This window comes from Glandiceps talaboti, chromosome 12 (genome assembly GCF_964340395.1).
Source record: "Glandiceps talaboti chromosome 12, keGlaTala1.1, whole genome shotgun sequence".
NCBI classification, from domain to species: domain Eukaryota; kingdom Metazoa; phylum Hemichordata; class Enteropneusta; family Spengelidae; genus Glandiceps; species Glandiceps talaboti.
This window is the reverse complement of record NC_135560.1, coordinates 22,940,133-22,965,473: the sequence shown is the minus strand read 5'-3', so window position 1 is coordinate 22,965,473 and position 25,341 is coordinate 22,940,133. Positions and strand designations below refer to the sequence as shown.

The window sequence follows — 25,341 nt, the reverse complement described above, 5'->3', positions numbered from 1 at the left end:
TGCATTGTGGAAGTCAGCATGTATATGTAATATAGCAGAACATAAATATTTATGACTAAGTTCCTACTATCAACAACAAGCGACCTATCAGTCAGAATAGCTATGCTGTTGTTTTTTAATTTTATTTTTTATTTTGGTGACATGTAGAAGTGGTTCAGTTCTTCAGCTCTTCACTATGCAGTTTTGTTTTAGCGATGTAATAAAGTGGTTAGTGGTTTCATATGATGTCTCACTACAAAACACATTTTACACAGAAGTTGGTAATGTATTGTACTTTTATACCATAGTCACCATTTTATATCCAAAATCTACTGTTATGAAAAATTGCACAAAATCTCAGAAAGAAAATGACTGGGAAATGCACACAAGAAAAAGAAAAAAAGAGGATTTTGAGGTTGGCTATAAATAATTCCAGTGTCTTACAGCTTTAACCCTGGAAAATTTTAATGATGAATGAAATAAACTAGGGATCTAAAATAATTTTGAGGCAATTTGAATTTCAATTTTCTAACAAATTTACCAAGTCAACAACATTCAACTTGTACTAGTTGTAGTAGATATATATAGGGAAGAAATGACTGTCACTTTCAGAGATGATGAAAATATAAAAATTTGACAGACACCAATGATTCCACCTATACTCTATACCTTAATACAACCTATACCTAAAGCTACGCTTTCAGCTTTCGCTGACAGCGGAGCTAAAAAGACATTTGGAATATTTATTTACCAATGTGAGTTACTTGTATATACTTAATTTGTATACTGCCAACGTACTCACTATAACAACTAACTATAAAGCCACTGATAGCACAACTGAACTTTATAGTTCAGTTCTGAAAATGGACTGCAATATCACAGCAAGAACTTATCCATAACATATAATACTACTCTTATCAGTACAGCTTTGTTAGTTTAAAAAAAAAAAAAGTACATGTATATACAGTCTACAAAACATTCAGCCTGAGTCTTTCCAGCTATCAGTTACTACCGGTACCATGAAAATAAATCTTCTTCTAAATTGTAATCGATGCTTTCTGAAGCAGATAAACTGCAATGTTTCATCAATCAGCATATTACATACAGTAAATTCAGTGAACTGCAAAGCGGGTGCCTAGATTTACTATGCATCAATGACTGCTTTTGCTACATCAATATCATAGTAGTTAGTGAATGCTTCACCAACTCGGTTCACTCTACCACAGTGGATAATTTGGTCTTCTGTATGAAGAGTTATAATTAAAACAAGTTATGATAGTCAATTGCTTCATATCTATAATACCCCTGTACATGGCATTTGAGTAAAATTGCATGCATTTAATGAACCCAGACCACAATCCCTCAGTAGACATATTTTATCAGCAAGAGTAGGTTTTATAAAAAGTCAAGAAGACCAAATTGTTGACTTGTTTTGTTATCAATCAGAATTTGCGAGGTATTAGAAAGCAACCCTACCTTCAAATGAACTTACAATGATAGCAAAGAAGTAAAGTGGAATATGTAAAGTGGCCATATAGATAAGGATTAGATATTTAATTTATACGACAATTTTATCATTGCTACATACAAAAACAAACATTCTACTCATTATTTAGCTTTTTGCAATGTATTGAGTTAAAAACACTGACTTGGTCAATGTTGTTTCACATTGATCCATGACAAAATTGTTTTATAAAATTAAAATTTAAAAATAAATACCCAATCTTCATCCATATGACCAATTTAAAGTACATTTGAACTATTTGTTGAATAAGTATGATAACGTATCTTACACCATGAACAAGCCATTTAGAACAAAAAATATGGAATATATACGCTGGTTGTTCTTTGTCACGACCACACACATCTAAGTCACGACAACGCATGTCTATGTCACTGGTTTTGTTATTTCGAAATATGAATCAAAGCATGCAAAATTACCATCATTTCCTTTTTCCCTTTGATATTACTGGCACTGGTATAATTATGTTATTCTCCAATATTTTTCTTAATTCAGCTGGAAAATACTCATGACCTAAGGGTTTGTCACTTCTTGTCTATCAACTCGTAGTGACAAAGACCCTTAGGCCACTAGTATTTTTCTTGGCTGAACAAAGAAAAATGTTGGAGAATAACATCTAATTATGTATTTCTTTTAGATGGAGCTAAGAGCCAAATTGCATGTTATCGTTATATAGATAGTCTCATTAATAAGTCACCTAAAGCTATCACACACAAATGACAGTAGCTGTTATTGATGTTTTGTTCCGTAAGTTACATGAGTGGTTGATGCGTACTTTCATCTAGTAAACACCATTGTGATTATACTGATCAATTATATCACTAACTATTTTTCCATTCTTTTCTTAGTTTACGTCATATTGACTCTAAGTGGACAAAATTACTCAGATGAAGGAATTTCTCCAAAAGCATTTAGTCATTTAATAGAGTTTAAGCCTTAGGACATCTCTTTGACGACTTCCATAATCTACATAGCATGAAATCTACTGGGAAGTAGTTGTCTAAAAGTAATGGTAAATTTGAACAACTGAATATTTAATTCTTGAAACTACTGTTTGACATAGTGTGCATGCAAATTCTACTTATTCGTGTATCAAACACAACCTAGCAGTAAGCAAGCCTTACAGCAAGTCCTGCTAATGAATTACACATGAAGTTCATCACCCCAAAGCGACAGACAAATTGTATGCATTGACAGCGCCATTGGAGATTTATCAAAGGGATAAAAAAGAACATCACAAGTAAGGAGATGTACTTTGGATACCATGGAGACAGTTAGAGTGTTGCACTTTTGCTGTTCTTTACAGGTCATTGAAAATCCATTTTTGAGTTATAATCCTTTGCTGTTTTCACATACATGATCAAGGAAACCAACCAGGGTTCATCATAAAAATTCTCAACATAATATCAAAAGTACGCCATTTTAGAATCAAATATGGCCGCCAGTGATAACTGTACTAAGAGAACCAAGCTTTTAAAAAGTTTGATTTTCAGGCACAATCTACATTAACTCAAAGTAAATAGATACAAAAAATGCAGTCCAATTTAGTTAAAAGATTGAAGAAAACTTTTGCTCTTCTAAAACATCTTATGTTTGAGGATGTTACAAAATAAAAGTTGGAAATATAAGATTTGAGGTAAAATGATACTCTTGTATTAATTAATTCAACCACAACGATTTTAGATTCAGACCTAATAAGAAAGTTTTTGGGTTCTGGATACCTGACCCCACCTAGTTTTTCACACTGACTCTAAAAAAATTTTATGGTTCGAGAAAAAATATACTAAAAATCACGAAAAAAAGTCTCGCAAGAAAGAGTGAATGTGGAAACTGACATCAACTTAAAAAGACAATATAAAACTGTTCTTCCAATCTGTAATGGCTGTACATCTAATGTGAAGAAACCAATAACACAAAGACCATATGGAAAACAATGGAAAGCATAACTACCTGAACTAGACACTCACATATGAAAAAAAAAATTAAATCAAATAAAAAATCTACCTACCCCACCTATTCTAAATTTGAATGTAATCGAAACCACACAATTTTTTCTTTTACTCACCAAAGACATTAAAAATATAATGAACATGGTGCTATCATTCAATTTTCAGAGAATTTGTGTTTTTGCTACTGTTTTATCAGAAAATTTTATTGTTGTTAGTGTTCTTACTGTTGTTGTTTTTACCATGCTATAAACACTGAAGGTAGGTATAGTTGTGTAATAAATTTACTAGTTACTAACTATTTAGTTACAATAGGAAACTTGCAATCCAGACTGAGCATGCTCAGATGCAAAGGACTATGGGATTATCTGTGGTTATCATAATACCTAATCTGGCGCTACCAATAAAAAACCTCCCACGATTGTCAGGGTAACTATGAATTGATCATTCGTACTTGCAAACAATGTAACAATATTGTTTACAAAACCGATTCATTAGTATTTATTTTCACATTTCCCATGATGCAACAATCAACATGGCGGGTTTGCAAGTTCCCTATTGGAGAATATGAAATGTCGGAGAAACTTAAGAATTCTCTTTCCAAAAATATTTTGACTGAGTAGAAATTTTCATTGATCTCAATCTATTGTTTGAATAGCTTCCAAGAGGAAAATGACATCCAACTTTTTGTTAATGGATTGCAATTTCTTCTAGAAATTCAACATTAAAGAATTGTTAATTTCCAGTAGTTAAATATCTATACAAATAGGCTATGCACTGTACACTCCATCACCTCAATTTATTTCTCATAAGATAGTGTTATAGGATCAAAGCCTGAATGGAAACCATTCCAGCTGTTCTTGTTAAATTAAGGGCAACCCTGTTTTATTTCTGTGTTTTATGTGAGCTATCTGACCCTATATTTCATGAGTTTGAACAAAAATAATGTTGAATTAGAGAAAAAGTACAATTTCACTTCTGTCAAATGACACAACAAACATTTATCTATAAAAACTATCATTATCATGTTTCTCTAAAGTTTGGGTTCTTGAATAAATTAAATGATTGATAGTTATTATTAACCTGAATATTTTCACTACTAGAAAATTGGGTGATTTTACAGTCTTGAAATAGATCTATAAGACTAAGGCAAAAAAAAAAATATCTGGTTCTGGTCAGGGTAAACTTTCTAAAGTGGTGCATCGACGCAAATTTTTTTTTTTCCCGAATTTTTTTTGTTTTTTTTTTGCAAATAAGTAATACACATTTTTTTGACACTTTACATACTCTGTTTTATCATATTTATCTCTTGAAAAACTTCCTTTTTCTTCGAAGCAGTTTAGGCTTTGTATTTATGCAGTCTTGGCATGTAGGGTAGATTTCAGCTGCTTGTTCGCCTGATATCAGGAATAAATAAGGAACGGGAAAGCAAAATTATCGGAAAAAAAAGGATCAACGCGAGGGTATTCAGGGCACGCGCGTGCTGACCAGAACCAGATATATATTTTTTTGGCCTAATATTTACTAATTACCAGATTATTACATTGTGTTTATGTACAAAAAGACATTTTAGTCACTACTTATTTTGGGGTTTTTGTTTTCCTCGCGAAATAAGTGAAAACAATTGTTTAGCAACAATTTCCCATGTTTATAGTATCCTTCTGATTTTAATACATTGTAGTCATCTCTAAGACATCCTGGCAAACTGTTAATGGCGCAATTATAAACAGAAAACAGTACCAACAGGGTTGGCAGTGGCCGAGTGGTTAAACCACTTGCCTCTTACCACTGCGATCAGGGTTCAAAATCATTCAAGGTTTGATTAAATTTACCATGCTGTAAGTAAGAAGAGTGTCGTTCAGTTTGACTACTGAACAACGCAAATATGTATGTATGGTTCAAAGGTATTCTTGTAGTGGTCACTGATGTGTCAGTTTGTCTTCAAATTGATAGGTGACGATGTAACTCAAGTTTGAATTCATGTTCAAACCTTGTTAATTCCTGCATGTCGATGAAAATGTATAGTCTTGAAATAGACTGTCTACTTTTCATGCATTAAGTTACATCCTGTCACTCTTTGAGATGTTTTCTCGTTCACTCAAGAGGCAAAATATCCCTCACAGTGACAGATAAAACAGCTATTTACTTTGAGATTATTTCCTGTCTCAAAGTAGTACAGGAAGCAACTAGTGAAATAAGGTCAGACATAAATATTTATCATTTCCCATTCAGTAATACATGTACTTCATACTGGTATTTCATTTTATTTATTTCTGATGAAATCACAATAAACATGATATTTTGGGTTTATTGAAAAGGTAAGAATGGTCCTAAAAAAACACTTGAACATATCGATTTTACTCAATCTAGCTCAAGTTGTAGGTTGGTCCCTCTGTTGACACACAAGTAAATCAAGACAAATCTCTCCAGTAGCTGCATGATGAGTGTTGTAATGTGACATTTTGTCTATGTATTTACTATACTATGTTGTCTATAGTATGCTGCAAGGTTATAAAGTATTATTAGTGTAAAACCAAAGTCTTGAAAATATAAATAAGAATTAATTAATTATTAATTTGCTCAATCAAGCTCAAGTTGTAGTGGCCTGTGTACCTTAATTTATTTGAAGGTTGGCCCTTTTTGTAAAACCAAGTCATGTAAAAGTATGTTTGTTCAATCAAGCTCAAGTTGCAGGGGGCGGTGTACCGTAAGTTATTAGCAGCTTAGCCCTTTTTGTAAAACCAAGTCATGAAAAAGTATGTTTTCTCGATCAAGCTCAAGTTGCAGGGGTCGGTGTACAATAAGTTATTAGCAGCTTAGCCCATTTTATAAAATTAAGTCATGAAAAAGTAAGTTTTCTCGATCAAGCTTAAGTTCTAGATATATGATTTATCACAAAACTAGTAATTGTAATCACAATCAAGTGACTTGGTTGATTATAATATCTATTTTTATGCTGTGTACACCTAATTGGAAAAAAAATAAATTGGGTTGATACACAAATGATTTGCCATTCATGAAAAACTCGCTGAATTGTCAGCAGCTACACTTTACAATCTAACCTTCAAGAGTTCATAATGTGAACGTTTATCATGCATATAAATAGTCACTTAAAAAATCATTTCAGAGTAGACACTTGAGAGTATTGACAGCAAATTGTTTAATCTAATGTTTGTCATGATCTTATTAATGTAAATATCACTTTAAAATTTGGTATTTATTTGGGATTTTTATTTGATAAAACAGCTTCACTATGTTTTTCTACTTGAAAAAATAATGTGAAATAACATATACCAAGTCCATGTTCACATCTCAATAAACTGCAAAACATTAAACAATGTGTAAAATGTTTGTTATTGTACGTACAATAACAAACTTTTTACACTTTTTGCATCTTTTTGCAATGTATTGAGTTATGAATATGGACTTGGTATATGTTCTTTCACATTATTTTTTCAAGTAGAAAAACGTAGTGAAGCTGTTTTATCAAAAAAAATCCCAAATAAATACCAAATTCTCATCCATATGGCCACTTTAATACAATGTAGAATTGAAGTCCAAGAAGTGCTAATTATTGCACATTTGCAGTCATCCTGTAGTTGGTAAAGCTGCCACAACGTTTTATCTATTCATTGTATGATTCATTTATTACATATATATTTGCAATCTAAGTGTTTCCTTCTTGGTATTCATGTCACCTAGAGTTCAAGTGCTCTCTTAGGGTATAGAACATTTTCAAAAGATAGTAGTTTCATTGAACTCAAAACAGCAAGAAAATTGCCACTTTGGGAATATACAATAAGTGGCTTCTTATTTTCCAAAGTGGAAAAATGGCTTTTGCGAGAAAGAACATTTACAGATGTTTAGGTTTTGTAACATTGAAGCTTTGCTTCATTCCTCTCCACTGCAGGCATATTAGTTAAATGACATACACATGAACACACATTGTCAGCAGCTGTACATCTAGGAGTATCATTCAGTTGCATGGAACATTAATATTTTTTTATCAGGTGACCCTTAATGTCAGATTGCTGTATAGTTGCACCCACTTTGGATTCATGACTGCAAAGTGAATACAGAGCTATAAAGCTGGACTCAGAATCACTTATTTTCATGAAAAGATAAAAAGAGAGGGGATAATTTCACATTTGTATCTTGGAAGATCTGAATTAAACAAAAAATGAAGGATGTCATTAACTACAGTCCTACCTCAGACAACTAAAAGGTTTAATTGTCTGAAGTCCTACATATACTTCACTGACAACCTATGTTGAAAGACAATGTTCAAACTGTAAAAGTAGGAGGACATGTCCAAGTGTATAAGATGATAATCAATTTTGGTGCACCACTCTTCCTAACGTGTATAGCCCATACTCAATAACTCATAAATGCAGACTGTGTGTTTGCCAAGTGGTGGAACCCCCAGTAGCACAGACATGAAATCTGGTAACATTTGAATGGATTTCCAATCTTCTACATTTTTGTTCGGACACTAGTAACACCCTAAGAAACCCAGGTAGATTTTTCATATGTGGCATGCATAAAACCAACCCTATATACCATATCAAGTCAAACTAACATTTCCAAAGGGCAATTTTTTTTTTATCAAGATCTGCATGAACCTCAAGTCATAACTCTAATGAAGAAAGCGAGTTGACTTAGTTTCATTTCCTTAATGTCTTAAATCAATGCCTTATCACTTGTGAGATCAATAATGGTTTGAGGTGATTGGCTTTTACTGATAGCATAATGATTAATCTAAAGACAGGGTTGAGAATATAAACTATAAAAATTGCATCTCTATCAGATTTGACTGCAGCAGAATATACAATTGCTTCATTATCAGATTTTAGTATTAAGACTGCAACCAAATAGACGGACACAGGATAGATGATTTTTTGAATCACACGAGGATTCATGAACAATAACAGAACTTTGATATTGCATTACAAATTGAATAACAGTGCCCCACCTTGTGTCGATACTATGTTTAAATTTGTATAAAGACAAAACACAAGGATACTGATTCCTACATTTGTGCCGTCAGCTGTGTGCAGTTCATTGACTGTTTTGACAAAATTGTAGCCAAATTGAAACAAGTATAATCTCATACACATCACGAAAAGCAACATCTGTGTGGTCTTTAACACTAAGGTCATACAACAAGACTTACCGGACAAGGACTTCCCGGCTTTAATTTTCATAATTCCATTTGCAATATGCTAATGGAGAGTTAACCTTCAGGCATTTTGCTGAAAGCCAGCAGCTTAGATAGCCGAACTTTAAAACTACATTGGAAATCAATTTTCCCTGAGATCTGTTATCCATCATGTTTTACCCCGTGAAATTAAACATTTCTCTCAAATTGAACACTTTTAAGCTTTTCATCATTTTTCTATATAAAACAAGTCATGCAACTTATAGATTGAAAATGTTCTGTACTGAATATTAATCTGTAGTTTGATTTATAATTTCTGATAGAATCACTCAGTGCTATATTTTGTTAAAGTTTGGTACTGGAGGTAAGTAGCTAAAATGTACCTGAGTTTAGATGGATTGTCAATAGCTGAACAGTTTAACAGCACATATTCGTCATACCACTAAGTCTGGGTTTGATTAAAAATTACAGAGAAATTAGATGCATGTCTGTATGTATGAAGAGTAATGAGCTGACTCTACCAAACAACACAGGTTTTCCATGAGTTATCCAACACTCCAATTTTCTCCTACTGTAAAACAGAGGCACTAGGGTGTTGCAACACTCAACATTCAACAAATTTCCAAATTTATTTGAACCTATAAATATTACAATTATTTTATACTCAGTCATTTTATACAGTTCCCATTAAAATTATAGTATTTATAAGGAATGGAAATCTATGAAAGGTTTAGTTGATTTTTGTCCTCTAAGGTTGCCAGAGTTCCCAAACCATATACTGATTTTCTACATATTGTGAAGATCAAACTCTGTTAGGTTTTGAAGCATCAAAAAGCAGATGTCAAACTGTTGAAAGAAATAGTAATAATAATAATAATCAAATATATTTGTTCAGGGTAGCTCAAATAGTGATACAGTACTAAAGTAAGTGAAACACTTCTTTCTATTGTGGTCATTAAGCATCTCAACAATAACACTAAACAATGAAAAATTGTACAATAACCCAATATAATAAAAGATATATGTGGACAGGTAGGTGACAAAGAATGATGTAAAGTCACAAATCAAAAATGGAAATGAGGGGCATATAGTTCTATCTATCTTAATTTGCAGCTACCGGGTACATATTTTGAAGCCATGTAAAATCCCATGAATCATTACCCTGTTGACCTGAAATAACCTATGATTTTATCAATTTCAACAGGTACGAGTGCAAAGTAGTTTTGTCATGTGTAATGTGTCACATAAAGTAGTACAAATGATGTATTTTGTACTTTTCCATGTTTCATTTTTTGGCTGTCCAAGAGATTTTTATAACTCAAATTCTATATATTCTTCCATTTTTTGAAAAGAGAAAACAATTGTAAAAGATTTATTTTCTAATTTTCAACAGGATTTTTTTGTGGTCTGTCCGAGAGATTTTATAATGCAAATTAGATGTACTTAATAATATTAAATTTTCACTTGGAGATATGGATATCAAATAACAAACAGGAGCATCGTTATTAAGAGATATAGCTATTTTATGTCTTAAGGGTAACACTGCAACCATTAGGGAGGATTTTAAGAACTATACCTCATAAGATACTGTGATTAATTCAGTTGCCAACTGAGGAAAATTCCAACTGTACATATACTTTGTGCCCTGCAAGATTCTTTTTCAGGGCGCAGACTGAGTGTCTGTAGTCTTGTTCAATACCAGTATTTTGCTTTTAACGATCTGTCTTGAACAAAGTTTGTGTGAGTGAATGAATGAATGAATGAATGAATGAATGAATGACTGGAGAGATATCATTTTTAAGTTTGTACTATATGCTTTTAGTCTTCAAACTCAAATATGTTAGTTCAGTCCTAAATGTTTAACTCAGTGGGGTTGTTAAATGAGACAGATTATTCTCACGCTACAGTAAAACCTGTCCTCTTTTCATTTGAAAGGTTGTTTCCTATTAAGATCTTTGTTCAATTCTCTAGATGTCATTTTCAGTGAGAAAGTATTTGCTGTGATGTGATATATACAATGCACAAACATTAATTCAATCACATTTACAAAATACAAATATTTCAATAAAATGTCAGTTGGTAAAACATTCTATGTTTGCATTTAACATATAGTATTTATTTTCTAAAGTGCTTCTGTTCTATCATTAGAATAATCAAAAGCACACTAAATTCATTACATGAAAAGTATATGGATGAAATGGATAATATTTTGGCTAGTATATTTTCATAGATTGTTTAAAAAACATTCACTATAAAAAGTGTGTACCAGTTTTATAAAAACATTCCAGTAAAATACATAATCCTTTTTCATGTCAATCATTTCTGTTAGTCTTGTTTTCCAGTTAATCATATTACTTTTTGTAATATTCTAAAGTGTTGTGGATTTTCCTTTGTAAAAAGTGTTAAACCCAAACTGAATGTTGTAGGATTTCAAAATATCACCAAATCCTCTTATTTGATAAGTTGTAAAACTATCCTGACAGAAGTGAGATAAAACAGACCACACAACTAATCATAATTTGGTAGCAAAGGAGGGGGTAATAAACAGCCTCCAGAGTTCCCGTACAGTTTTTACTGACTTTGTGTGTATGAATGTGTGTAGTCAGTTGAAAGGAGACAGACTCTTAGCAGGATCATGAATGTACAAATTTGAAAAAATGTGAATCAGAGGTTACACACAAGAAAATATCTTTTCTTTAACATTTTTTTGGTAGAAAATTGCTCACACTCTCTGTTAAAATAATATTTCATAAAAATTGAATAAAAATTGGTGATAAAGTTGTTTATTGATAAAAGTTAGCTAACAGAACAGTATGGTATTTTGACTACAATGATGAACAAATGAAACATATCAAAGATTGCCTTCAGTCATAAACATATTGAATTTTACATAATTTTTGACGGAAGATGTCACATAATTTTCTGACATTGTTCTGTAAGATCATATTTTAGAAATACCATATTATGCAAAGAATTGTTGATTAATATAGACAATATCATTTGTAAAAGAATGCAAATGAGTAGAGTGTATGGTACTTCGTGACGGGGTGCCCTCACTCATCGGTCAACCCCTCGCAGAGAGGGTGAGAGGAGGCCTGTGAGGGCGGAACGTCATGACGTATCTTACAGTCTCGTAAATGACATGTTAAAAAAGTTACAAAAATATACATCAGGAGCAGTTGATGTAAAAAACCTACAACATATGTCTTGTTAGTATTATATGACATAATAAAAACTAATGGTGACTTTAAGTATGATATATTATTATTAAGTTTGGATGGTACATTTTTATGTTATTACCAAGCTCTCATTTATCTTAGTATTATACCACATACAAGCCAAGTTGCACACATTAGAACAGAAAATGATTTATACCCTGGTCGTTCTATGGTATGATAACGTGTGTCTACATCATTTGGTGTGCAATACTTCACATTTGAGTCAAACACTCAAAATTGATTAAATCAAATGTACTTATTAATTATGATATATTGTTATTAATATTGGATTTTATATTATCATTAACAAAATCTCATCTATCTTAGTATCACATGACACGCAAGAAAAGTTGTAAGCATATGAACAGATAATATGGAATTATACCCTGTCATGACATAATTTGCTGTGCAGTGCTTGAATTTGGAGTCAAAATTCCAAATTGTCATTTTTCCCACTATTTTCATGATTTATGCAAGTACAGGTATAATAATAATATACTGCAATATTTTACTTTATTGAACAGGACAGTGTTCATGGCAGAAATGTTTTATTCACTACTAGCCTTCAACTCACAGTGAGAAGATCCGGTATTTCACTCTGTTTTTCTCAGATTGAATGATATATCTCAGTGTCAAACGATAACATTACAAACAGTATAGATGTGTTTTTTCATAAGAATTGTTATTTCTTTTATTTTTATCTTCTTTGTACTTGATGTGTGATCAGAATATTAATGTCTATTTTATTATTCGCAGCAAGAAACTAATTAAAATAATGCTGGTACAGAAGCACAAAAAATGATTAATCTTCCAGCCTAACGCCATTCTAGTTATTCCATTAAGTGTTAATGAACAACTTCCAATAGTGCTAAATCACTGGCATCTAGAGACTACTGACCACATTTAGGGGCATTTTTTATTTCAAAATACTATAATTTAGAAATGTCTAAACATTGAATTCCAGTCATTATTCACTTCTAATTGTCACAATTCAAGTGAATATAATGTACATACCTTATCATCAGGTTTTGTTATTCTATCAACAACATCTAGTGGTAGGAAAACAAGGCAATCCCCTAGTGCAGCCAACACAGGAATCTGGTACTTCTACAAAGAGATAGACAAATATTATTATTTGGATATTATAATAATAATAATAATAATATTTATTTCTTATAGAGCACATTACATTAAAACAATCTCAATGCACTGAACAAAAGTATAAAAGTAATTTAAAATGTACATAATTATACACAAGTATAAACATAATATGAAACAAGATAAAAATACAAAGACACGGAATGACATTTTAAAGACTGAAATGTAAAAAAGTTAAAAGTTAATAATAATGAGATCTAAAAAGATGACATTTCAAGGCAGATTAAAACTGTTCAAAGTGTGTGAAGAACGAAGACATGATGGCAGGGCATTCCAAAGGCGTGGGCCGCAAATAGAGAAGGCCCGATCACCATAGTATGCAAATTCACCACGCTACCGGATTGTGACCGAAGGGAACGACGGGTGGATCTAATCATTAATTGTCAACATCCTTCGTAGACTTACATTTTAGTTATTTCACAAATTGAGACAGATAACTTAAAGGTTGTGTTTTAGAGTATTTTCATCTTTCTCTTAGTTCAGTTTATTTCTTTAAAAGTAATTTTATTAGTTTTTCCTACAACATTTACTCATTTTTAGAAAATAAATCATTCAAATTTATCATTTGCAAAAAGTGGCACAAAAAATTTTGTTTTCAAAAAAAAAAAAGTTAAATGGAGATATACTAGTTGAAAGAACGGAATACAATATATAACAGATTGATCAACAGAAACCTGTCTACATGGTAGAGTCAGTTTGCTTCAAGGCACTGATATCCGACATAAAGAAGCAATCTACATCGAACAAATTACACAAGACTGACTTCCTTTGTGGAGATTGATACATGAACTGCCTCAAGATCGTTGATTTCTTTCAATGTACATACAGTGTTGTCAAAAAAACTCCAACAACTGAGTGCATGATAAAAAAAAAAAACAGTCACGCTTCCAAGCCTTTAGCAATGCTAAACTTTACAGAATGGTAAAATTGATGTGTTTGTAATTTTTGTGTCATGAAAGTGAACCACTTGCAGTGATTAATACTTTTGACATCCAGCTGCTCATTGAATATAGATAACTATTACAAAATGAAGAAAATCAGGAGACCAAGAAATACATTTTTTTGACATCAAAAGAACAAACAATTGGAATCGTTTCACTGTATTTTTTGACAGAGATCTGGTAGTTATGTAAATATTAAGTGTAGATACGATGAAACCAACAGAAACTCATCTGATGATATACAATGAATACATATTAAATACATAGCAACGGAAAACATGTCATAATACACGTTATTGCATACATCTGTAAACTTTTCATTTCATTTTTTGACAAACATTATGGAAATGTTGATTGCGTGTAGATTATAATATAATGATGACAAAAGGCAGAAACCAGTAGAGGCACATCTGGTGATGTACAACGTATATACATACTATAGCATAGTGACTGAAATCATTCCGTTACATTTTTTATATGAATACACAAAGAATAAATGTCATAATTAATGTACAACTGAAAATAATTCAAAATATGACAGAACCCCATGACATGAGTGCTAAGTATGCATTACTTGGGGTATGTGCTCAAGTGCTTGCAGTGTTATCTACAGCCATAATTTCATGAGTGTAGTGAGGGAAAGTATCGTAGAACACACCACACGTACAAGTGAAACTTATACATCTGAATACTGGCACTCATGCGTCATCTGGTTCTGTTATTATTACATGTGTTTGTCTGAAACAGCAAATTTCAGTGAAAATTACACCATGCAATCACACGATTTTGTGTGCAAGGAATGATCATGTCTGTGATTGCATATAATAATAATAATAATAATAATAATTTATTGTTTAAAGACCACTACACAAACATGTCTCAGCGGTCTGAACATTACAAAATGAGAAAGACTAGCAAAAGAGCAACAACAATAAAAATCTAGCATAAGAACACAATGAATAGTTTAAAAGCGTCTCTAAAAACAAAATCGGATATAGTTTGCATACATGTATGCCCATACACACCGGTGCAAGTAATCATTACAACAATATTGTTAGTACACCACGTATGCCCATACAAACCGGTGCAAGTAATCATTGGTTTATATGTAATAATAATGGCATTGTACATTGTATTTTTGATAAAATTACCTAATGACAACCTGAACACTGTTCTTTCTTTCAAAAAAAGACATAATATTTATTACATGTTAAAGGAAATCTTTATAGATGAAGTCTGCTATGACTATGTTCACTAAATTAATGATATGACTTTCTTTTATCAATATCATAAAATTTGGGGAACATCTTTTAGACCAAAGGGAAAACACCTTTATGTACTATAAATTTTTTTTAGGTATTATATAGCTACTAACCAACAAATTGACAGAGTGACTTTTACTTCGCAATTTTACTACGCAATTTGATGGCAAAAATATTATAGTTGAATACACAGCTCTAGTTGAAACACATAAAAGTTTGGTAAATCTTTCAGGCCAATGGCATGAGACTGATAGGTATAGCTACAAACCAAAAAAATGACAGATTGAATTTCATCATGGCAAAAACTACAGTTAAAAGCAGCTCTACAACTCTGGCTGAAAGGCATAACATTTTGGACTCATCTTTTTAGATCAAAGGCAAAAAGCTTTTAGTTTTAACTACGAACAAAATGAATTACCTGAATTTCACCACGCCAAAAATGTAGAGTTAAGTACCAATCTTTAAGTTGAATATATTTTAGTTTTTTTAAGCAGCTCTGGTAGAAATGCTATTAAAGATTGAACTGAAATCCACTTTCCTTAGATTAATAAATCTCCAGGGCAAGATAGATGGAGGGCAGGTGAAATGAAGGGACTACTAATAAATCATGTCGATATGAAGTATGGTGAAACAACAACCAGGCTACATTACTCTTATAGTGGTATTAAATTTAGATCTGTTATTAACATGTAACTACACGAATGCATTTTCAACTAATCTATCTTATCAAAATGACCGTATTTCTTAAAAACCATACATGACACCTGATGGTTTGTAGCTCTGTAGCATATTAGTAGTGTATCCAGACTTTGTGTTGCCGCCAATCTATGATTTCAATTTTGATGAATAATTATTTCAAAATTCCTAAAAATACTTATTTTTTGTAGATTTCATACAGACTTGTAGTTTTGGTGGCAATCTATAATAATTAATTTTGACTAAGAATAATCTTAAAGTTCCCTAAAGAAATCTTTTGTACATTGCCTTCAGACTTTTGGTACCAATCTATGATGTTAATTTTGACTATATTAAAAATACATTCAAAATTGCTATTATAATATTGATTTTTGTAGATTTCATGTCAACTTTACTTTTAGTGATAATATATAATTGATTTTTCCTAAAAATTATTTCAAAATTCTACAATGCTGATTTTGTAGATTTCATACTCCCTAATTACTAATTATAGTTCTGATAACAAGCAATGATATTAATTTTTTACTCGAAATAATTTCAAAATTCCTATTAATTTTTGTTGATTTTATACTGTAGTGTTGGCGGAAGCCCATTATTGATTTTGAATATAATTATTTCTGTAGGTTTCACACACACTTAGAGTTTTGGCGGCAGTTTATAATTATTGATTTTGACTTAAGATTTAAAAATTCCTTTAAAAAATGTTTTGTAGATTTCATACAGACTAGTCGCTTTGATACAGTCGATCTGATACTAATATTGACTAAAGTAGTGTCAAAATTCGTAAAATACTGATTTTATTAATTTCATACATATTTTCAGTTTTGGAAGCATTCTATGATACCAATTTTGAATAAAAATAATTTCATAATTCTTAAAATTCCGCTTATTTTAGATTTCATACATGAATCTGTATGTCTGAGCAGACTCAAAATTTGAAAAATGAACTTAATAATTGACTGATGATCTATCACTCGGATGGTTTTTGAAATAATGGATATGCTAATGTTGACATTGATATATCCATCACAGAAATTGACAAAATGTACCCTGAACATATGTATACATCATATCATATCAATGGCAGGTGATTATTTGTGTTAAAAAAAATACAAACACGTAATTTGAAATGACTGATGATGAATGTCAGATATATCAATGTTATAGGACCAGTTGTAAAGATAAACATTGGCAAAATATATCGCTATTCGATATGCATACAGCATCATAACAGTTTCTTTGTACAGTTACTATTTCCGACAGCCTTGGACGATACATACACATGACAACATCCAGAACACAAAGGAACAATACATTGCATTCAGCTAGCTATGTTATGGTGCTCAGAGCTTTTTAGTTAAAATTCACGGTCTGTCGTACATTTCCATATGTTGGCTATTTAAAGTAAGATCAAAAACCACTGATGCAGTCTCATGGCATAAAGTTTGATTACATCTAAGCAGAGTGCATCCTCTAGTCCTGTTATTCTAACATTCAGGGTCAAACCTATAAGCTTTTTATATCTTCAACTTTGATGAGAAGAACAAATTTATATTTACAGTCTTGCTGTCTTTGGTGAAAAGTACACATTGTCAAAATCTCTACAACTCTGGCAATAAATAACACTCCCTTGGGGAACAGTAAAAACAGTTTTTAATGGAATTTTGATAACACAGCAAAGTACTAAAATATAGTTTTGGTAAGAAATAGCACTTATCATTATAGTTCCCGTCTCAATGTGGCTAAAAGTAAGTTTTGTACCAAACGAAAATCATGGAGTTTTGGCAATAAAAAACCCTCAAGTTATACAATGTAGCATGCAGTATCTACATTTTGACAATATAAGTAGCCTTCTTTAGTGATACAATGTAGCAGTAATGGAGTTTTGGTAGTAAACAGCGCCACCACATGATCAAATACATATATACCAACAGTGATTTGGTGATTGATACTAGCTCCTTCTAGTCACAAAAAATACTAACTCAGTTAGTGTCCCTGTAAAATAAATATCACGATGTTTATTGTCCCAAAGTAGGAATTATTGATCCGGATATATGTGTATGACAATTCCTAGGGGGTGGTTTATTGCTATTATATTATACCGGTATACTGAAATTTGCAACAAAACTTTTTAAAAAATGGAAAAACACACTGTAGTTGGAATTGAAAGAAAGTGATGGTTAAGATCTGCCCCAGAATCTGAATATCTGTTGTTTGTTAATATTGAGATCTGGATGATATCATGATATGAAGCCAAGGACATATACTGCCACGACACTACAATGCATATTTTGTTATTATAGTTTTCAGTATTTGTACAGTGAATAGTTTTGTGGCAGTTATACGTACATGATGATGTGTCTCACAATGTCTGTTTTTGTGAGAGTCAAGAATGACATAATAGTGTATGCTGTGGCCACATAAAGCAAAGATTTTGAGTTATAATTTGACAATTCTGGGGCTTTGAAAATCTCATTCATTTCCCCCAGTTTGGAAAGGTATGAGCATTTGGCACGAACAACCTTGTGCTGTGCACTTTTGGTATAATATAGTATGGAAAATGTAGAGAAAATTGGTCACAAACTGGCGTGCAGTTACAGAGGTATTATTTAATCAGTAATTTTCCTCAAAGTGTAGTCATTTTCCGGTATTTACGATATATTTCATTCAATCACTTAATATATCCTCTGCTTGTAACTAGAATTGCAAACATGAACACTTGCAGATGAGATGGACAAGGCTCTATTCTATTCATTACTGTGATCTTGTGTCCATGTGTTCATTTGTGTATCACTTCATTTGAATACACCATGGTGGCGAACAAGCTGATTTGGTGGATATTTTCAAACCGCCTTTCGCAATTCTAGTTACAAGTGAGGATGTGAGAAATTGAATGTGGGAAGGGGCGATCACTCCGAACAAAAACAAACGAAACAAAATGATGGAAATAGAGGTAAATAAAGCATTTAGCCGCTTTCACCACATCAGATTTTAATCAGATTGTACTGTATGTTAAACAAGATATGAGAGATTGAACGGAATATACCATAAGTTTCGTAAATATGATATGAGAGTTTGAAGGGAATGTACCACAGAATCATAAACAGGCTACTGAAACTGATGAATGAGTAAAATACAATGTAAACTACCTGGATGGTGCCTGGTATCATATGGTATATTTTATCAACTGTTTGGTATAGCAGGAGAGTGGCTGATTGGGGTGGATCTGGAAGTTTCAGTGCCTCTAAAAGTCCTCTCAAAACTGAAGTGCAGAGGGCAGTGTTGTCTTGGGTAGCCACTGAGAATGGCTCCCTCAAACTGGTCTCAATGAATGGTTTCATTTTACTCATAGGTAAACCCTTGAGAAGAACATGGAGTGACAAATACAAAATGTCTCTGCATTTCTCCTAAAAAAGAACACAACATAAAAACATTTTAAATATCTGTGAAGATTTTTCTGTTTCCAAATCATACACAGACACACAACTTAAAATAACTATAGTATTTGGTATTTGTCTGCATAGTAATATTTCATAGTTATCTATTCTCTTCCTTGAATCACATGATATTCCAATGGTAATGGATGTTGAACAAGTTCTGGCAAATTACGTCAACTTCTGGAAAACTCAATACATATAACAAGAACAAGTGACAAAGGTTGAAAAGTATAGACATTATAAACATTTGTTTAAACGATCAAACTTTGATAAAGATAGACTTCACACAATTAGAAAAATGTCAATCATAAAATGACTAAATGGTATATTCAGTATAATAGAGAGAGAGAGAGAGAGAGAGAGAGAGAGAGAGAGAGAGAGAGAGAGAGAGACAGAGAGAGACAGAGAGAGACAGACAGACAGAGCAATGCATGTATTCAAATAAAATTTGGCACATTACACATCACTAGCTTGAAAACGCAATAACACTATATTATCAGTTCATATGGCAACAATGCAGTTTCAGCTCAAATACGATGTTTTTGGCATGAAAGCACAGTTACTATGTCGGTTTTTACCCTGATTTTATACATCAAGGTCGGGGTTAAATATGACAAATAATAACTAACAAAGCTAATTATGCTAGCAATTAGTTATTGAAATGGAGTAGTGTGTGCCTTCATTGAAATGTCAAACTTTTTCAACTCACTTGTAAACTGTTGAATAAAGATGTTGTCAACCATGACTGCAGGAACAAAGATGCACTGGAAGAGCCCTGACACTGATTGACAGCCAACTTTAAACATTTATGATGAACTTCTACACCTAGAAACAGAACAAAGGAAAGTGATTGGTGTAAATATATTGATTGACATGTGTCAATGGAGTGATTGACAGATTATGTATCAACTTAGCTTTGAAGGAATTTGATTGACCTGTACCTATAGTGTATCAAAATACATTTTGTATCTAAAATATGTCAACTGATTTTTTTTCTTTTTGTTGTTGTTTTTAAATACTTTTGCTTTTTATTGTGTCAGCTATTTTACACAGTAAGTTTATTGAAAGTAATAATTATGGAAATCTTATATAATATTTGTTAAACATCACTTTCCAACACTGTTCAAAATGCTTTACAATTATTACCGCTGACATGGACCTGTATCAACACAATAGCCCTTTATACTTCAACTCTCAGGGAAACATATAATCTATTCCAGCCTCTATAAACACATAATGCATACACTTTTTGTCATATAACCTTAGCATTTGGGTGTTTGAGACACACACAATTCTTGTTCGAAATACACACAATCCTTGTTCGAAACACACACAATCCTGGTCATAAGACCTTAGCATTTGCCGTTTTGTGCAACAATTTACTCTAAAACAGGACACATCAAAAGATGCGTCAGTTCCAGGCGACAAAACAAACACTCCAGTCGAAACCACACCAACTTGTGTCTGCATCAACTCTCATTGACGGAACCCTTGATGTCTTCTGTATTAGAGTAAATTGTTGCAGAAAACAACCAAATGCTAAGGTCTTATGACCAGAATTGAGGTGTTCGAAACACACTGAATCCTGGTCATAAGAGTTTAGCATTTGGGCATTTTCTGCAACAATTTACTCTAAAACAGCACATATCAAAGGGCCGTCAACACGGATTGACAGTTCGGGTAGTCTACAGGACGGGTGTTTTCGGTGACCAACACCCCGTACAATTCTGACTCTCCGACGCATCGCGATGTCCCAGCAGTGGCAGTCGCTCGATCATGGATTGGTGGGTACCCCGGCTTGTTAGCGAAATTTCATATATACCCCTTTTCCAGTTAATATTTCAATGAAAAAGAACCCCCCCCCCCCCCCCCTTTTTTTTATATAGTGAATCTGGGAGAAAATCACTTCAAAAACCCCATTCTTTCCGAAATCAGGGAAGTTTTACCTTCAACTAACTCTGGATTTCTATGCTACGGGGTTTCGACACGTCGTGTCAAAACCCCGTAGCGTATAAATCCAGAGCTATACCTTCAACGACACCTGAGAGAGAGAGAGAGAGAGAGAGAGAGAGAGAGAGAGAGAGAGAGAGAGAGAGAGAGAGAGAGAGAGAGAGAGAGAGAGAGAGAGAGAGAGAGAGAGAGAGAGAGAGAGAGAGAGAGAGAGAGAGAGAGAGAGAGAGAGAGAGAGAGAGAGAGAGAGAGAGAGAGAGAGAGAGAGAGAGAGAGAGAGAGAGAGAGAGAGAGAGAGGGGGGGGGGGGCATCGTACCCATATTCTCGGAGGGTGATCTGAAAAAGTACCCCCTTTTTACGATTCCCTGGACCTTAGATGGCCGACGAGATGCGAAACATCCATTGGACCGCGACCAAGAAAACAGGTCGTAAATTGTGATATTGCGATTCTGAAGAGTCACTTTCACGGTAGTCATGCTCGCAGACGGTGTACGCGTTTCGCTCAAGGGACGACTTACTCCGTATGCAAGCAGGACTACTATCACGGCAGAGTACCATCTAATTTGGATGAAGAATCATTGAAGTTTGAGCGTATCATACACCACTTTTTAAAATTTGATGTAGACACTGGACGTACGTACTCTACGAAAAGACACAGCGAGAGAGGGGTGAAAAAGGAGACACGAGAAATATCAGTGGAAAGCGGGATGGTCACCGAAAACACTGGACATCGCGTAGTAGACATCTACTGACTGCTCGAGTGCTCTCTTCAATGTTGAAAGCGGCATCTTTTGATGGTCATAAATGCTTAGCATTTGGGACTTAATGTCAACAATTTACTCTGTTCGACAGACCAGAAGTTAGTGTGTCTTAGACACCACACGAAATTGTAACAGTGTGTAAAGCAGGATGCTTTGAAGAAGTTACCGCCGACTAACGCATCTTTTGATGTGTTCTGTATTCGAGTAAATTGTAGCATAAAACGTCAAATGCTAAGCTTTTATGACCAGGATTCAGTGTGTCTCAAACAAGAATTGTGTGTGTCTCAAACACCCAAATGCTAAGGTTATATGACAAAAAGTGTAACAACTTCTACCCTACCAAATTATACTGGCAGATTGACTGAGGCACAATCATGATCAAAATCTTGCCCAAAGACTTTAGCTATTCAGAAACAAATGTTAACGATGAGGCTGAAATGGCAACCAATCTATCAATTGAGCTGTCAAGACTCTGATTATGATATCATTAATATATTTACTCCTATTAGTCTATTATTAAGGTAAAATGAAATAAATAGAGAAACAAATCACATTACTTACATCAGGTATAATTACTCGTGTTTACTCTACTCCAATTAAATCTATAATTCTGACTATAGGTGGTGATATTCTAGTTCTTGAGACAGGAACTTTGCCTACCGTAGGATACTATTACAGACTATGCTAAATCAGGTCTCTAATGACTTTTAGGTTGTTGTTTTCGTTTACATTATCTCTCAAGTATACTCACCATATTTCATCCTTGGAAGAGGTGACAAGATGGCTGCCAAGTTGACAGGTGGTAAAGTTACCCCCTTTGAATTCTTAATAAGTGATTCCATGGCAACCTCTACCATTGAAGGGGTAATAGTTTCTGGGCCCTGCTTTCCAGCAGTGATCAGAAAATCTATTGTTGCCCTAAGTACACTGGTTTCAGGAAGATAAGCATAGTTTGAGGGAACTGCATGATGGGAAAAGAGAACAATAATACTGAGTGGTTAGCTTGTGTACCTCTTACCATTGCAGTCTGTGTTTGCATGAACTCACCCAGAGTCAGCGGGGTTTAATGACAAAATTCCAAGATCTGTATGTAAGAAAGGTGATGCTCAGTTTTACCCTTCTGGACAAGAAAGGTTTTCCCTGGGTACTCCTGCTTTAGGGCACTTGAGCACTACACAAGTAGCAACCATAGTTATATTTATTAATTTACTTTCGATTAATCGAGTTTTTATTAAAATTATAAAATACTATTTGTACTTATTTCTACTCACCACTACTTTTACTTTGTTTACTTGTAGTTGACATCATATAGAGATATGCCAACAACCAGGCTGCACTGTTTCTCATACCAATGTCATCAGAAGATGTCAAAACCTACACATATGACAGATTGCAAACTTTTAAGAAAAATTTATTTTTGCAAAATACAAAAGTTGAACTTCTAGAAACAAGAAATATACCCTCCAACATAAACTTATATTCAATGTATTTGTTACACTTTACAGTAGTCTAAATGTACATACAACAAATAACTCAATAGATCTCCACGCAAACTGTCTCTCTTTCTGTGTACCAGGATCTTATAGGCTTGGAAAAGTCTGTGTCAGAGACAGGGCACAACTGTTTCCTTTCAAGAAATGTATACACGAAGGAATCACCATTGATTATCAGCCTTTGTATTACTCTGTGCTCTGTGCTTTCATTCACTTTGCAGATAATCTTGTATAACTAAAGTTGTTTATTTCCAAATGCCACAGTATATATTATCATTAGTTACACCATGGTTACACAAAGTTTACACAATAAACAGTAAAAACCTCTTACCTGTGATAATGACTTGACAACTTTATTTTGTCTTGTCTGCATTTCTGAACTCATTATTATCTCAGTGTTGACATACACAAATGTGGTTTCCATAGAAACCAAACCTACTAAGCCATGTAACATAGCTGTTTGTTCCAAATGAGACACTTCCTACAAGTAAAGTAAAACCATGTTTTTTACATGTTGGAATTGATACACGATCCTCTGTGTACTGAGGATTGTAAAAGTAGTGCTTCTTGTCATAAATGCTTAGCATAAGATTGTCAGGATTGTCACTGGCCGAGTGGTTAACTTGTATGTCTCTTTAATATACCACTCACTACAGTCTGGGTTTGAACTTGCCCAGTGTCAGCCGGTTTTGAATAAAAATATTCACTAAGTCTGTATGTAAAAAGGGTGATGCTCAATTTGACCCCGCTGAATAAAACAGGTTTTCCCAGGTACTCCAGTGTCATTCTGCTTCAATGCTGTTTCACATCGTTTTTTTTCAAATAGGAAAATATAGCAGAGTTGTCTTTAAAAGACTTAAAAATCAAAAATAAATAATAATTATAATACTTTATTTTAATGAGGGCTAAAATAGCTGACGAAACAACTAATCGAGTTTTGTCCTCAGAGAAAAAAAAACAACAACAACAAAGCAAAACAAAACAAAACAAAAACATGCATATCACACAAATCCGGAGAAGTATTTAACTAAATTCGTAAACAATTACTCACAAATCTTAAAAGAAAGAACAAAATGGTATACATGGCTCTTGAAATTAGCTTTGAACGTACTCCGATTTCGAGTGTCTCTTATATGGGAAGGGATAGAGTTCCAAATTTTGGCCCCAATGAACTTTGTGCTAAATTGACCGTAATTATTTTTGTATTTTGGGATGCTTAAATCATGTCGCTTACCCATGTGTCATCTATATGGCCATTATAAGCTATTGTCCTACAATTATTGTCATGATTAATGTTTGCAAATTTGATCATCTTGAGATATACTTACAGGAGTTGTAGCTTGTTCAATCCATTGACTGAATAGATTTTCTATTACTGTGTTACTTGCAGTATGTCCAGCAGCAGACAAACCACAGCACAGTACACCACAACTCAATGCAATTCCAGACACCTAAGAAAACAAAATACAGAACAAAATTGCTAAAAAATACACCAATGAATAATTATAATCTAATTTGCATACTCCAAACAGAGACTGCAAATTTTACATAAAATATTATCTCATTTGCATAATCACAACTGAAAGACCCTGCAAAGTTTACTTAAATGTGATCTCATTTGCATAATCATAACTGAAAGACCCTGAAAAGGTTGGTCTCATTTGCATAATCAGTACACAACTACCTTACAAAGTTTACATATATATCATACCATTTGCATAATTAGCACTGAAAAACCTTGCAAAATTTACCTATATGTAACCTGATTTGCATAATTAGCATTGAAGACCTACGCAGGATGGGCACCATCTAGAAATAT

General features: G+C 33.1%; 1 protein-coding gene across 1 annotated transcript in view; it reads right to left on the bottom strand.

Annotated features, from left to right (window-relative positions):
• The window catches only part of LOC144443128 (focadhesin-like), a 48,825-nt gene that overhangs the window by 4,898 nt on the left and 18,586 nt on the right, over positions 1 to 25,341 (bottom strand). The window contains exons 22-28 of the mRNA XM_078132499.1: positions 24,851 to 24,973; positions 23,854 to 24,003; positions 23,301 to 23,403; positions 22,781 to 22,990; positions 20,027 to 20,142; positions 19,030 to 19,287; positions 12,838 to 12,930 (exon numbers count right to left, since the gene is read on the bottom strand). Coding sequence (XP_077988625.1) covers positions 12,838 to 12,930; positions 19,030 to 19,287; positions 20,027 to 20,142; positions 22,781 to 22,990; positions 23,301 to 23,403; positions 23,854 to 24,003; positions 24,851 to 24,973 — 1,053 coding nt within the window. The remainder of the gene's footprint in view (positions 1 to 12,837; positions 12,931 to 19,029; positions 19,288 to 20,026; positions 20,143 to 22,780; positions 22,991 to 23,300; positions 23,404 to 23,853; positions 24,004 to 24,850; positions 24,974 to 25,341) is intronic.